At 37.7% G+C, this 16,368-nt stretch overlaps 1 protein-coding gene across 3 annotated transcripts in view; it reads right to left on the reverse strand.

Moving 5' to 3' along the window:
- The window catches only part of LOC117353635 (sodium-dependent neutral amino acid transporter B(0)AT3-like), a 151,334-nt gene that overhangs the window by 31,288 nt on the left and 103,678 nt on the right, over positions 1–16,368 (reverse strand). For all 3 annotated transcript variants that reach the window (XM_033929803.1, XM_033929804.1, XM_033929805.1), the window contains 2 exons: positions 13,811–14,015; positions 13,542–13,701 (listed from right to left, as the gene is read on the reverse strand). In XM_033929803.1, the coding sequence (XP_033785694.1) occupies positions 13,542–13,701; positions 13,811–14,015 (365 nt within the window). The remainder of the gene's footprint in view (positions 1–13,541; positions 13,702–13,810; positions 14,016–16,368) is intronic.

Raw genomic sequence — 16,368 nt, forward strand, 5'->3', positions numbered from 1 at the left:
AAAGAAAGAAAGGGGGCAGGCAGGGAAACAGAAGGAAAGAAGAGAAACAGAAAAAAAGAAAGAAAGGTCAGGGAGAGAGGAAGAAAAAGTTGGAGGAGGGAATGAGGTGTGGAGGAGAGAAAGCATACAGGCTGATAGAAGGGAAGAAAGATTGGATGCACAGTCAGAAGAAGAAAGTGCAACCAGAGACTCATGAAATCACCAGACAAGGTAGGAAAAATTATTTTATTTTAAATTTAGCAAAGTGGAGGCAGTATTACCACAGTTTTCAAAGGAATATGCCCAAATAACTTAATAGTTAACTGGGTAAATTCCCAGAGATGAAAACTTCCCTTTACTTACTAATCACAGTTCTGAATTTATATCTGCTGTCTATATTTTACAATATGGTCCCCTTTTACTAAACCGCAATAGTGGTTTTTAGCGCAGGGAGCCTATGAGCGTCAAGAGCAGCGCTGGGCATTCAGCGCAGCTCCCTGTGCTAAAAACTGCTATTGTGGTTTAATAAAAAGGATGGAGGGTATATTTGTCTATTTTTGTATGGTTGTTACTGAGGTGACAATGCATAGAGTCATCTGCCCTGACCTCTTTGAAAAAAACCCAGAATAGGAATGATAATTAACATTTTCTCAGCGTATAGTGTGCTTTGTGTTTTTTTGTTTTTTTTTGTAAATAATTTTTATTCTTTTTTAAATTCTTACATCAAGTGAAATACATGTATTACATTCAATTATGAAGAAACACTTGAAATTATCAATAAATGTTCTTACATTGTAAATTAAAGAAACCCTTTATCAAAATTTTATATCATATTATTATTACAATATTTTTCCCTTCCCTACCCCCTCTATATGTTCTATACATGTGTTATGATATCTGATCAGTAGAATAATTTGTCAATGGTCCCCATATTTTATTAAATTTTTTAATATAACCTTGTTGTAATGCCATTACTTTTTCCATTTTATATATATGACAAATTGAATTCCACCAGAAAGTGTAATTTAATTTAGTGTAATCTTTCCAATTCTGAGTAATTTGCTGAATGGCGACCCCTGTTAGAATTAATAAAAGTTTATTATTGTTAGCTGATATCGGACTCTGTGTTCTCATTGTTGTTCCAAATAATATTGTATCATATGATAGTCCAACATGATTTTCTAATAATTTATTAATTTGGGGCCAAATTAATTTCCAAAAGGAATTAATACAGGGACAAAAGAATAATAAATGATCTAATGTCCCCACTTCTATCTTACAATGCCAGCATCTATTAGATCTACTACTATCTAATTTCTGTAATCTTGTAGGGGTCCATAAAACTCTATGTAATAAAAACATCCATGTTTGACTCATAGATGCTGACCTTGTAGTATGTATTCTCCAGGACCAGAATTTTTGCCATTGAGATGCAGAAATTGTCTGTCCTATCTCAATACTCCAAATGTCCCTAAGTCCTGTTCTCTTTTTTTTGTTTGAAAATTCATATATAATCTTATACCATTTTGCAGCTTGGTGTCCTAGAAAATCTGCTTGAAAACAAAGGATTGGCAAACTATATTGATTATTAAGATTCTTCCATTCAGGGAACCCTTCCTGAATAGCCTGCTTCAATTGCATCCATTTAAAATATTGTGTTTTTTCTAATCCAAATTTTTGTTGCAATTGTGAAAAACTAAGCAGTGATCCATTTATTATTACATCTTTTAAAGTACGTATACCTGCTATTATCCATTGTTTCCATACTATTTTAAATCCACCAATTTTGATCCTGGAGTTTACCCAAATAGATTGATTTAAAGATTTAGCCAATGGATTTGTTGATAAATTGCTTATAAATCTTAATGTTTTCCATGTATCTATTAGAATTCTATGATCTTTATAACTCCTGGGCATTGTTATACTAATGAAATGTTCTGGATGTAAAGGGAACATGAGGCGCCATTCTAAATATAACCAATCAGGTACATTTTCCATGAGATCTGGGAGGATCCAATACATACCCTGTCTTAAAATATAGGCTTGATGGTACCTATAGAAATTTGGAAAATTTACCCCTCCCTCCTTAATTGTTTTTTGTAATGATGCTAAAGCGATTCTGGGTCTTTTCCCAAACCAAACAAATTTTGTTAGTATACTGTTTAACTTTTTATTAAATGACCCCTGAAAAAATATTGGGATCATACTCATTTGATAACAAACCACAGGTAAAATCATCATTTTAATTGTTTGAACTCTTCCCCACCAAGAAAGATGTAAAGGATTCCATTGCTCGCACATTTCTGTTATTTTCTTTAATAAAAGTTTTTCATTCTCTTTTACTGTGTCATCAATTGTATTTTTTATAAGAATACCTAAATATTTTAGTCCTTCCTCTTTCCATTTAAATGAATATGAATCAAATAATCCTTTGGTACAATGGATATTAATTGGAAGAACTTCAGATTTTTCCCAATTGATTTTATATCCAGAAAACTTTCCAAACTTTTCTATTAAGTTAAGTAGATCTGGAATGGTGTCTTCTGGTTCTCTTAAATATAATAAAATATCATCTGCATACGCAGATAATTTAAATTCCCAATTAGAAAATGTGATTCCCTTTATTCCCTTAGTTTGATTTATTGCAATTAATAAGGGTTCCAGAACGATATCAAAAAGTAAGGGAGATAAAGGACAACCTTGTCTAACTCCCCTTAGCAAGTTAAATTTATCAGATAAGTTATTGTTTATATTTAATCTTGCTCCAGGGGAGCTATATAATGTTTGAATCATTTTAATAAAACCAGGTCCTACACCAAACCATTCTAGAGCTTGATACATAAACTTCCATTCTACTCTATCAAATGCTTTTTCTGCATCTAATGATATTAGAAAAGCTGGATCATTCAAATTTTTTGCTAAATTTAAAGAATGAAATGCTAATCTAGTGTTATGTGAAGAGTGTCTTTTAGCAACAAATCCTGTTTGATGTACATCAATGATAAAAGGAAGAGCTTTTGCTAGCCTTATAGCTAGCACTTTAGCAATTAATTTAGCATCTACATTCATCAAAGATATAGGCCTATAGTTTGTTATCAATGTCGGATCCCTGTTTGGTTTTGGCAAGACAATTATAACAGAATCAGCCATAGTTCCTGATATATTTCCATTATTCATTTGATATTGGTATAAATTTAATAGATAAGGTAATAAAGTATTTTGAAATGTTTTATAATATTCAACAGTATATCCATCTCCACCTGGAGCGGATCCAACTCTAAGAGCCTTCAATGCTGATTCTATTTCTTTTAAAGATATATGTTCTTCTAAGCTTCTTTTTATATGATCCGGAACATTTGGTCCAATAAATGACTTTAAAAACTCTAAACCATCTTCTTCTTTATTTTCATAAGTATTAGAAGTATATAAATCCTTATAAAAATCAAGAAATTGTTTTATAATTTCTTCAATGTTGGTGTGTGTATTGCCCTGCTTATCTTTAATTGCAATTATTTTAGTTTTTCTTTTTTTTGCTTTAATAAAATTTGCTAACAATCTTCCAGCCTTATTTGAATTTCCATAATACTGTACTTGTCTATAGAACATATCTTTTCTTACAAATTGAGAAGAAATCTCATTATATTTAACTTTTGTTTTTAATAATTTCTGTAATGTATCATGTTCCCATTTTATAATTAATTTATGTTCTAGTAATTTAATTTCTTGCTCCAATTCTATAAATTGTTTTTTAAGTTGTTTTTTCTTATATGAGGAATATAATATAATATTTCCTCTCATTGTTGCTTTATAAGCATCCCATAAAATTTCAATATTTATGTTGTCTGAATTATTAATTTGAAAAAATTCATCCATTTTTACTTTAATATCTTCTATAAAGTTCATGTCTGCAAGCAAAGCATTATCAAATCTCCAAATTGGTTTAGAAAAAACTGATATATCATCCTGCAGATCAACCCACACACCAGCATGATCTGAAATAATTATAGGATCAATAATTGCTTTTATCACTCTTTGTGCAATATTATTAGAAACAAATATATAATCAATTCTTGAAAAGGATTTATGGACCTGAGAACAAAAAGAATATTCCTGATCATTAAAATGAAGGATACGCCATATATCAACTAAATCACAAGATTGTATCAAATTGTCTAATCCTAATGATTTCATAATTTTACTTGGTTTTTTATCCAAAATAGGATCCATTACAGCATTGAAATCTCCAGCTACTATTAAATTAGAAGCAGCCAGTGGTAGTAATATCTGTTGAATATTTTTGAAAAACTCCATTTGATTTGAATTAGGAGCATATAAATTAAATAAATCCAGGGTTGTATTTCTCAGATTCATTTTAATATGTACCCATCTTCCTAGTGGATCAAATTTTATTAATTTGAAATCTGCTATGAATTTCTTATTTATGAGAATAGCTACTCCCGCTTTTTTACCAATAGCAGGTGCAAAAAAACATTTGGACACCCAACCCCCTATTAGTTTATTAGATTCAAGTCCTGTCAGATGGGTCTCTTGTATGAAATATATGTCAGCGTTTTGCTTATGAAGAAAATTCAGTATTCTCTTTCTTTTGATTGGATGGTTAAGACCATTGACATTAAGAGAATAAATTTTAAGAGCCATCTAAATTAATAAGTAATGTTTGAATTAGAACTCTATAATAAAAGTTTAGATCAGACATCCACACATGTTTAATATTTATTCCTTTTCTTATTATCAATTCCTTACTTATATCTAATTCCATTCCCCTTTTCCCATCCCCCTCCCATCCCTCCCCAATTAACAAAAGTTGTGTACACTTGGCCTCACGCATATCAAGATCAGCAATAACACACTCCAAGAAGACCTTAAAACTTTCAATATTCAATTTAAGTCATCTGAATATTAAAATTATATTAAAATGTAAGTAATAATTCATATATTTTAGTAATCATGAATTAACTAAATAAATTTCATATATATTTCTTAATATATCAAAATTTTTATATTCAATATTATTAAATCTTTAATATCTTTTTATTATTATATATATATTTCTTTTTTTTTCCCCCCTGTTAAATATAAATTGTTTATTGTAAAAACAAATAAATATATATTGTTTATCTTTACTTGCAGCTTTGTCTTTGGTTTTACAGCCTTTTTAATGTGTTTCTTTGCATCCAGTAGTGCAAGCCGATGGTTAGAGTCCAAGCAAAGATCTTTGATTTATGCCTCAATTGAATCTGCGACCAAAATTAGCTGCTTGGTTTTGGCAGAAACTGAAAGCATTAATGAAATCACAGACAGATATTGTTTATCTTTACTTATATTCTAAAACTTTAAAACGTTCCCCCTTTTTTTTTTTTTTTCATCTTTTACTTTATCATCGTGATATTATTAATATGGGAGTATAATGTTATGTGAAAAGTGATTCCACGAGCAAAGATTCCTTCCCCCTACGAGAGATCACCACGAAACCACACACCAGCTATTATGTATTTTTCTCTTTTTGTCTATCTCTCTTCCTCTTTCTCTTTTTCCTTTTCTTTTCTTTACTGTCCTTATCTTCTTTCTTCTTTTTTTCCCTTGACGGAGAACAGTTTAAATAGGTCTTTACAAGTTTCCCTTTTCTTGTAGTTCAAGTTCTAATATCCTTTTCCTTCTTTTTCTTCTTGTATTTTATGGAGTAAGTTCATATTATGTTCCGGTGTATGTAGAAAAAATCCATTTCCTGTTTCCTTTTCGCACAGACTTTCGGGATTCTGAGTTTTTAAGTTTTAAAACTTTTGAGAGATAGTAGAGGGAAAACAAATCCAACAAACCTTTTCTTATTTGCGGTGTGTAATTCCGCAGCAACCCCCCCCCCAGAAGAGAGAAATCCCACACGAAGAACCACTCCCCTCAATCATTTTTTTTTTTTTTTTCCCCCATATTTCATCATTCTATTTTATCAGAAATCAATTTGCAGAATAGTCTTTTAAATATAATTAAATATTTTTTATATTAACTCGTTCAATTTCCTGTCTATTTTCTTTCTTTTCATATCATATATTATAACATCTATTTTGTTAACTCTCTATTATATAAATTGTATTTAAGCCTTTTAATAAATTTCATTTGCATTTTAGAATGTTTATTACATTCTAGTTCTACTGTAAGAGAGACGTTAGAAAAGAATACATTTGAAGCTAATCTAAGCATTCTAAATCGTTGTATTTTAAAACACAGAAATCTTTTCCTTTAAAATAAAATAAAATAAAATCATTCATTTTTTTTTTTTTTTGCTATATAATCAATATATGCTATATAATCAATATATGTTAATATAATTCAATTTTCATCATTTCTAATCAATATATTTAAAGACATATTAATCAAATTAAGATGACATAGGCACTTCTTGAGTTTGAATAAATCTTTCTAGTTTCTCTGCATCATCAAATGTTAAAGTTTTGTTTCCGATGGTAACCTTCATGTTTGCAGGATACATTAAACCAAATTTTGCTCCCAATTCTCTTAGCTTTGGTCTCAATTCCAACAGCTTTTTTCTTTTTATTGCTGTGTTTTTAGCGAAGTCAGGAACAAAATGGATGTAAACATCTTGATATTTAAGTCCTTTATTTTGTTTTGCTAGCTGAAGTATTTCTAAGACCTGTTGGTGGTGCAATAGTTTGAATATAAATGGCCTTGGCAGATGTTGATTTTCTCCTTTTTTCATAGGCACTCTATGTGCCCTTTCTACCTCTATGGGATAGTTTGTTTTTATCGGAAGTAGTTTGGGAAGCAGATTTTCAATAAAGACTACCGGATTTCCCTTCTCTGCTCCTTCTGGTAATCCAATCAAACGGACATTACTTCTTCTTTCTCGGTTCGAATAATCTTCAATTTCTTTAGTAAGTAGATCTATTTTTTCCTATCTGCTCGACTGCAGCATGCTTCTTCTTCTACAATCATCATTCTTTCTTCTAGGTTATTAGATTTTAATTCCAGGAGATCCATTTTTTTGTTTAATGTGGAAACTTCCTCCGATATATTCGTTACTTTTTTAGTTAAAATTGATAACATTTCTTTTATTTCTTTCAGTTCTTTTATTACTTCTACATCTGCCATCTTTAAGCCTGACTCCTGTTCCGGTTTTGCTCTCTTACTGCTTCCAGACATCGCAAAGTCATTCTTGTTTTGTTTTCCTGTTGCCATCCTTTTATCTTATCTTCTTTATTTAGTCTAAGCACTTTTTTTTTTATCCAATTTTAAATCTTTTTGACTTTTTCCGGACTTTCAAGGTCTTTTCTCTGGAGCTCACTTATTAGCCGACCTTCCTCATGCGCGTCCAAGCCACGCCCCTGCTTTGTGTTTTTTAATTTTATTGTTGGTAGATCATTTTGACTTGGTCATTTTAAAGTAGCTCACAAGCTCAAAAAGTTTGGGCACCTCTGAGCTAGAACGTTGAAACTGTGTATTTCTATTTTATCCCCCTTTTACAAAACTGTGGAGCATTTTTTAGCGCCAGCTATGGTGGTAGCAGCTCTGATGCTCAGAATTCTATGAGCGTCAGGGCTGTTACCACTGTGGCTAAAATCCACACTACAGTTTTGTAAAAGAGTGAGGGGTTAGTTTGTGATGACATATTCCATACTAGGCGAAGGTGTTTTCTGTGTTCTGTGTGTTCGAAAGACATGGTTTTCTGTTAGGATTGACAGTGCTGCAGTGGCGTACCTAGGGTATGTGGCACCCGGGGCCCATCATTTTTGACACCCCCCCCCCCCATGTAAAAAAATTTTTTTTTTTTTTTTTTTTGCAATAACCATGAAATGGAATAAATGGTCAGAATAGAAAGAGGCAGTGAAAATTTTCTTTTATTGAACCTCATATATGTAACCATTATTCCAAACATAACATAATATAAATTATGTCTAAATTGTCATGACATTAGAAGTACATATGGAGTAGTTGCAGGTGATGCTTGGGACAGTTCTGATTGTGTTAGTTCGGTTTTATGTGTTTTTTGAATAGAAGGGTTTTTATTTCTTTTTGAAGGTTTTGCAGTCTGTGGTTGATATCAATTGGTTGTAGAGTTGGGGGTCGAGTGTTGCAGCTCGAATGGCTAGGAGGTTGTCGAACAGTTTTTTTCTTTTGACGTTTTTGGTTGGAGGGTGTGTGAATGGTGCACAAGTTCTCCTATGTCTGTTTGAAGTGGATTGAATTATTTAGCTGAAGAAATTAGTTACCCCCCATTCCACACACATTAATTCTCTTCCATTTTTGTTCCCATTATAAAAAACACTGATAAGTTCCCAGAAAAAAAATACATTAAAATAAGAAGTGAAAACAAAGGCCCCTACAGATGAGAACATAACATAAGAATAGCCTAACTGGGTCAGACCAATGGTCCATCATGCCCAGTAGCCCATTCTCATGGTAGCCAATCCAGGACACTAATACCTGGTCAAAACCCAAAGAGTAGCAACATTCCATGCTACCGATCCAGGGCAAGCAGACACTTCCCCCATGTCTTAATAACAGATTATGGACTTTTCCTCCAGGAATTTGTCCAAATCTTTCTTAAAACCAGCTACACTATCTGCTTTTACCATAACTTCTGGCCACTTCATTTTTAAGTTTAGATCTTTCCTTTCAAACAGAGACCTTGCTAGATGTCAAATACAGCACAAGGTAACTTCACATGGACTTAGCTGTGCAGGAAATGTGAATCTCCTCATACACCCACCATATAGTGCAAAAATGTGCAAAGGTCTGTTTTTTTCTTTCGATCACTACATAGCCTAATGCCACACAAGCAGCGCTGTTACAAACATATTCTGTAGGTCAATGCTAAGGATAACAAAGTTTCCTTCCTTGGACCAGAAGGAGATAAACCACTGGAAGAGATCCCAAAACAACACCCAAAGACCCACTCAGTGTGTGAATCAGTTGAGTGGAGTGGACTAACTGGGGGGTGGAAATGGGCCTGGAGTTTGCTCAGCAGAATTTCCCAGACCACCTCTTCCTCTCAACACATTGACACGCTGCCACCATCACCACTAGGAACACCTCACTGGGTAGGCCAGCTATGCTATAAACTTTATAAAACACATTATTATATTTTCTTATAAAGCACATATTTTAACTGACCTCTCTGACATCCTCAGCCTTTCCATTCACAAAAATAGAAGGAAGAAAAGTTCCCATTTCCTGCTGTCTCATGTCCCCGGCCTATACAATATTTTTTTTCTGCAGACCCTTCAAAAGTCTGACCAAATCCTCGTTTCACTTGCATTATAAAGTACTGAGGATGCCATCTCTCCCCAATCCCAGGTCCTAAAGTCTAAGACAGTAGCGCAAACTAATGCTGCCAGATACAGGAAAAAAAAATTTTGATTCGATTCAGCCCTATTGAATTGGTTTTTCAATTCGATTTTCCTGCCCAGTTGGGTGATTTTTTTCAAAACTCCTGGTGGGTTTTATAGCTTTTTCACCCCCTTTGGCTTCTCCTAACCACACTGGCGCTGTGGTGTAAATAAAATAAAGAAACAAAAAGGACTTTTCCTCTTTCTGTTAAATCCTAGCTCACGTTTGCAGTCCAACACCAGCTCTGGCAGGATACACATTTCAAATCTGACATGTTATAATCACAAAACAGAAAATAAAATTAATTTTTCTACCTTTTGTTGTCTGGTTATATTTCAAATCTTGTTGGTCCAAGGCTCTGGTTTTCTTCTGATAACTTGCTTGCCAGGGTCTCCTTCTTTCTGCATGCTAACCATCCATCTACCAACTCTGTCCTCCCTTTCCATTTCCCTTCCCTTCCCAGGAAGTCTGGTATCTTTCCTTTTTTTCATCTCCCTCCACAGATCCACCTTTTCTTAAATACCCTTTCATCCGGCATCTCTCCCTCCTTCCCCACCATCCCAGAGTCCACCATCTCTCCGTTTCTTTTCCTAATTACCCTCCTATCCAGTATCTCTATCCCTCCTCCACACCATCCCTTGTGTCCAATTTCTCTCCCTTTCTGTTCCTTCCCTCCCTAAATCCCATGGTCCATCATCTCTCTCCCTCTCCTCTATTTTCAGACCCATTATTTCTTCCCCCCCCCAAAGTTTGGCATATGCATGTCTCTTTGAACACCCCCTTCCCTCCGTGTACTTCTAAATCATGGTCCCCCCCAAAGGCCTGTCCCCCCTTAAAGGTCTGCCTGTCCCACCTTGAAGGCCTGCACCCCCCTTGAAGGCCTGTCCCTTCCCCTTGTAGGCCTGTCCCCCCCCTTGAAGGCCTGCCTGCCTGTCCCCCCCTTGAAGGCCTGCACCCCCCCGAAGGCCTGTCCCCCACTTGAAGGCCTGTCCCACCCCCTTGTAGCTTCTCCCCCCCCTTGTAGGCCTGTCCCCCCTTGAAGGCCTGCCTGCCTGCCTTTCCCCCCTTGAAGGCCTGTCCCCCCTTGAAGGCCTGCACCCCCTTGAAGGCCTGCACCACCCCCCTCGAAGGCCTGCACTCCCTTGAAGGTCTGCACCCCCCCCCGAAGGCCTGTCCCCCACTTGAAGGCTTGTACCACCCCCTTGTAGCTTCTCCCCCCCTTGTAGGCCTGTCCCCCCCTTGAAGGCCTGCCTGCCTGCCTTTCCCCCCCTTGAAGGCCTGCACCCCCTTGAAGGACTGCACCCCCCCCCCGAAGGCCTGCACTCCCTTGAAGGTCTGCACCCCCCCGAAGGCCTGTCCCCCCCTTGAAGGCCTGTCCCACCCCCTTGTAGGCCTGTCCCCCCCCTTGTAGGCCTGTCCCCCCTTTAAGGCCTGCCTGCCTGCCTTTCCCCCCCTTGAAGGCCTGTCTCCCCCTTGAAGGCCTGTCCCCCCCCCCTTGTAGGCCTGTCCCCCCCCTTGTAGGCCTGTCCCCCCCCCCTTGTAGGCCTGTCCCCCCCTTGAAGGCCTGCCTGCCTTTCCCCCTTGAAGGCCTGCACCCCCTTGAAGGTCTGCCCCCCCCCAAAGGCCTCCCCCCCCCCCCGAAGGCCTGCACCCCCCTGAAGGCCTGCCTGCCCCCCTTGAAGGCCTGTCCCCCCCCCCTTGTAGGCCTGTCCCCCCCTTGAAGGCCTGCCTGCCTTTCCCCCCTTGAAGGCCTGTACCCCCCCGAAGGCCTGCACCCCCCTGAAGGCCTGCCTGCCCCCCTTGAAGGCCTGCACCCCTTGAAGGTCTGCACCCCCCCCCGAAGGCCTGTCCCCCCTTGAAGGCCTGCCTGTCACCCCCTCCCCCTTGAAAGCCTGCTTGCCTGCCCGCCCGCCCCACCCTGAAGGCCTGATGCCCCGACCCACCCCGAAGGACCGCTCGCCCCCCTGGCCTCCCCGCACCACCTATGAACAGCCGCAGCAGGATCGCGAAGTCAGCGTCAGCGATCCCTGCGCTGCTTCCTGCGCCACGGTCCCGCCCCTCCTCTGACGTCAGAGGAGGGGCGGGATCGCGGCGCAGGAAGCAGCGCAGGGATGCTGATGCTGACTTCGCGATCCTGCTGCGGGCTGCTTCACAGGTGGTGCAGGAAGGTCAGTGGGGCGAGCGGTCCTTCGGGGGTGGCGGGGGACTGAACGGCAAGGCCGGGAACACCCCCTTAGGGCTGGGCCCCGGGGCGGCCCGCCCCCCCCGCCCCCCCCTAGGTACGCCACTGCAGTGCTGTCAGGATGATCTGTGCTGGTCTGGCTTGTTTAGTTTTACAATGGGTGTATTGATGTACTGCTCACTGCAATATGTAAGATGCTGCCTTTTCCTAGGTACTCATGTGTGACGTGTGGTTTGTTACTAAAAATCATGTTTTTCTTACAGATGGGGGGGTGCCAAAAAATGATGGGCCCCGGGTATTACATATGCTACGTACGCTACTGTATGTAAAGATACCAGAAAGCTGGCGTAGCAAAAACTTTAAGTAAATTGTTATTCTTCTAAGTTTTGAGTATTTAACCCTCCCACAATCTCACAGGCACTCGTTTCAAGTTTCAAGTTTATTGAGATTTTGATTTAAACGCAATATCAAATATTTTCAATGCGTATAACAAAAATAAATTTTGGGAAATAAATAAAACCATTTGAACAATAAACATACAAACATATCCATAGATGATTAAAATTACATAAGGAGTACAAGGATAAACTACATTTGTTTAAAAATGCGTTCTCCGCGCCTGCTCATAAATTTGTTGACTGGAAGGATCCAGCAATGTGGCCAGATGCCATTCAGGACAAAGACAGAGAAAGAATTGTGCAATTTGGATTAATGATGGAAGATGATTTAAAGCAAATGGCACAGTCTATGAGTAAAGATCTTGACGGATGTTCTTTTTATGAATATCTCCTCTATGCCAAATCACCCAATGGACGTGAGAAGATTTTACGGGACTGGCTTAGGTGGAGCATTAGCAGAAAAGTATGTGTGTATTCGGCCCATGGAAGAAGGGGGGGGGGAAGGGGTGCTTGGTGGGCCCAATAGGATTGCTCAGTAAGGGGCCCAGAAATTTCTGATGGCGGCCCTGAAAATGGACCAGAATACTTAAAGAGCAAGCTAGCCCTATATACACTGTCAAGATCACTGAGGTCATCATAAGGAGTGTCACTAATTGTACCTTCATCAAGAGAAATTATATGATGTGATGATACCCGCCAGCAAGCCTTTTTAGGAGTGACCCCCACACTCTGGGATTTACTCCCAGAGAGGCTACTTCTACTTCAGGAAGCAGGTGAAAGCCTGGTTCTTCACCTATTGCCACTCCGGCATTGGCCATGCCTACTTTGGTGTTCAGTGGCCCAAAGCACCTACGTAGGCGTGATTCTGGTGCCTTTTATTTAGGTGCCAGTGGGCACTTCACCCTCGCTGTTTTTTGCCATTTGTAATGGTGTTCTTCAATTAACTTAGGCACCTTTTAGTGAGTTTGCAGGAGTATGTATTATTTTTTAAAATATGTAAATTTTGTGTTGCTACCTGCTTGCAAATGCATTTTCTTATAAAACCAAGCCCCTAGTTTATCTAGGATCCCAAATTTAAAATCCTCAAAACTGAGTGGCAACAGGGGCAGATTTAGAATTGAGAAAAAAAGGAGTGTCAAACTGTTTTTCAGCACTAGGCAATTAAATTAGATTCCTAAATCTAGGCAAATGAATTATAGACCTAAATTAGGAGTATAATTTATTAGCTCCATAATTTAGTGAATTTAGACCTCTAAGTCTGACTGAAATTAGAGGACAAATTTAGGGGCTTAATTTATATGCCTAAATTTAGAAGCTCAACTCATTTTAACTAATGGATCTCTATCTCTCATAGGGCCCCTTTTACAAAGCCACGGTAGCGATGCTGCCATGGTAAATGCACCAAAGTCCAAAGGAATTGAATGGACTTCGGTGCATTTACCGCGGCAGCATTTCTACTGCAGTTTTGTAAATGGGAGCCCAAAGTTAAGAGCCTAAACCCTTTGAAAATTGATCCCTTACAATTTATTTAAAATTTGCATGCCAACTTAAATAAGTACAGTTCGAACATGTCTGTGTGCATATGAATTATAATACATAAGATTGAATGTCTAGCTTACCTTTTTATTCCATAAATATAAATGACACCGACAAGTTCAAAAAAAGCAACAACTAGGAGAGTCAAGGAGCCTGCATAGTTGTCAAAAACTTCAAGCCAGTAATTCCCACTAGTCATGGTAAAGATTAATGCAATAGTAAATGAAACCAAGCAAATTAGACCTGAATAACAGAAAGAGAGATTATTTGATGTCACTATATAATAAAGACCATCTTTATATATATATATATTCAGACCATTTAATGTTTTGAGTAAAACAATAGTGCTTACCTGATAGAACTTCCTTTGGCACAGCTTTTGGCAATACATGAAGTTCTAAGAGTGGAGTAAAGACGCCTTCTACATTCCCAAACATGGAAGAAAGGCCCAGACTAAACAACATGATAAAGAATAGGACAGCCCATACTTGAGAGCCAGGCATTCGAAGGATTGCTTCAGTGAAGAGGATAAAGGCCAGACCAGTACCAGATGCACTCTATACAACATTTAAAAAAAAATCAATAAATAGGTGAAATGTGGTATATGCATCCTCTAGGTTCTATTAGCTTCATAATTTTTATAGTAACTTTTAAAAGAATATAATAGTCTTGCCTTATTTAAATCTTATGGAAACTAAAGAGAAATAAAAGAAACAAAGATTAAAAAATTGAAAGACAAAACAGTTGTATGTACAATATTTGAAAAGTATAGAAGGCATTGCTGGCAACAACGTATCATGGAAATTGACACAGAATGGAAGTCTAATTTTTGCTGCTCAAGAACAAACAGTTCAAACAAATGTCAAAAAGACAAAAATTGGAAAAAAAAAGAGCTATGTCAGTAATTGTAGACTGTGTAATGAAAAACAGGAAACAGTAGACCACATCTTCAGTGGTTGCAACAAATTTGCCCTAAACACAACATACCAGATTAATTCACTGGCACTTATGTAAAAAGTATGCATTCAGGAGGGAGCTTATCAATGTGGGCTATTCTAAGATGTGTTATTTTACTGTTAACACCAGTTATTATTAACTAGGCTTATTGCCTATAATGGGAATTGTGCTAAAATAGTGTGAGTTAGTGGTAATATAACAACATATCTTAACAGTGTGCCTAAAATTTTTTGGGATCTCCTACTACAGGATAAATCCCTAAATGAGGATGATAAGTTAGTCTGTGTACTACTGTACTTTGAACATTCTAATATATGGGTCCAAATTATGAGACAACACTGGCATATTCTACAGATGACAGCAGATGTTTTTGGAGAATTTTCCACCATTGCTTATAACAGAGGGAAAAATTTAGGTGAACATCTGTCAAAATATAGATACAATTTAGAAGACCAATATGATAGAATAGGTGAACACAATAGCTGTGGCAATTGTCAATGGTATGAATCAACTATTACAGGCAGAGAATGGACACCACCTACCACCATCACTTCCAAAACTTTTACCACCTGCAGATCTTTTAATGTAGTATATACCATTGTATGCCCTTGTGGCCTTATATATGTAGGAAGAAGTGGACGTCCAATACACAATGAACACAAGTCAAGAATTATGAATTAAGGTCCTTCAGGCTCCACTGGTACAACATTGGCTGGAAGCTCAACACTATTCAGGATCTAAGGTGGAGAGTTATTGATCAAATGGAAAAAAGGTGGTAATTATGAGAGCAGATTAAATTTTAGAGAACAATGATGGATCTTTACCCTTAATACTGTTACACCAAGAGGCCTCAATATGGAGATTGAGTGGATGTCTTTGATCTGATCCTCCTATTGGCTGCCGTTATCTGGGAAAAGCAGCAGAGTGGATATTTAAATGTTATGAATGCCGCGGCCATCTTGAAACAAGAGACTTGAGTTGGGATGGTGCGTGTTAGCAATATGAATTGGTATAAGTCAAGAGGTATGAATTGTTAGTAGTCAAGTTATAAGACTTTTTTTTATAATGATTGAAAAGTATCCTCATTGATTTGTTTTGTACACCAACTGCAGGGGGCTGTTCTTGATAAAGCCAAGGGAGAAACATGTTGACCTGTCCCTTCCCGGCGCAGATGGAAAATTTGAGTGAAAACTAAAAGCCGACAACATAGCGGCTATAAACTAAGTAAAATAAAGCAAACGCGTTTGGAGGCTTTCTTAGCAATTAAGATATTTATATTAAATTATTGATGAAATAAGTTTTTATGGAGTCACGATGCACGTTAAGCACAAGAGCACTTTATTGAAGAAATAATAGAGAAAAAGCAGATTCAATGATGATATATGCCAAGATGAAATCATTCAACCATGTTTAAGTAATAACAGGTTAGAGGTGGCATATCTGAAGAAACTGCTACAAAAATATTTATAAAGAGAGAGTTATAAAACATGTCTCACTGCTTGGTACTTCATGATAATGTCCAGTGCACATGTCACGACAATCACAGGCTGCCATCAGAGAATGTGGGTTTCAGTAGTTGAACCATCCATCCTACAGTCCTGACCTGGCTCCCTTGGATTATTTCCTGTTCCAAGTTTTAAAGCAATCTCTCCATGGCCAAGGTTTTCCAAGGAAGCTGTGACATCCTGGTTTGAAGGTCGAACAGAAGAATTATTTTCAAAGGAGTTACTCATTGCAGAAAAAGTGGATGAAGTGTATAGAGCTATCAGAGAACTACATTGAAAAAAAAATTTTTTTTTTAAACTCTTTTCTTTCCTACTGAGGTAGATACATTATTGAACACCCTTCGTATGCTAGCACTGGGCCTTTGAACATGCAGCGTTTGATTGTGGGTAACCAGTGGGCCGAAGTCAGTGCTGTGGAGACAGCGTTGTGGGCTTGTAGTATTGCTGT

This window comes from Geotrypetes seraphini, chromosome 2 (assembly GCF_902459505.1).
Source record: "Geotrypetes seraphini chromosome 2, aGeoSer1.1, whole genome shotgun sequence".
In the NCBI taxonomy this organism is placed as follows: Eukaryota; Metazoa; Chordata; class Amphibia; order Gymnophiona; family Dermophiidae; genus Geotrypetes; species Geotrypetes seraphini.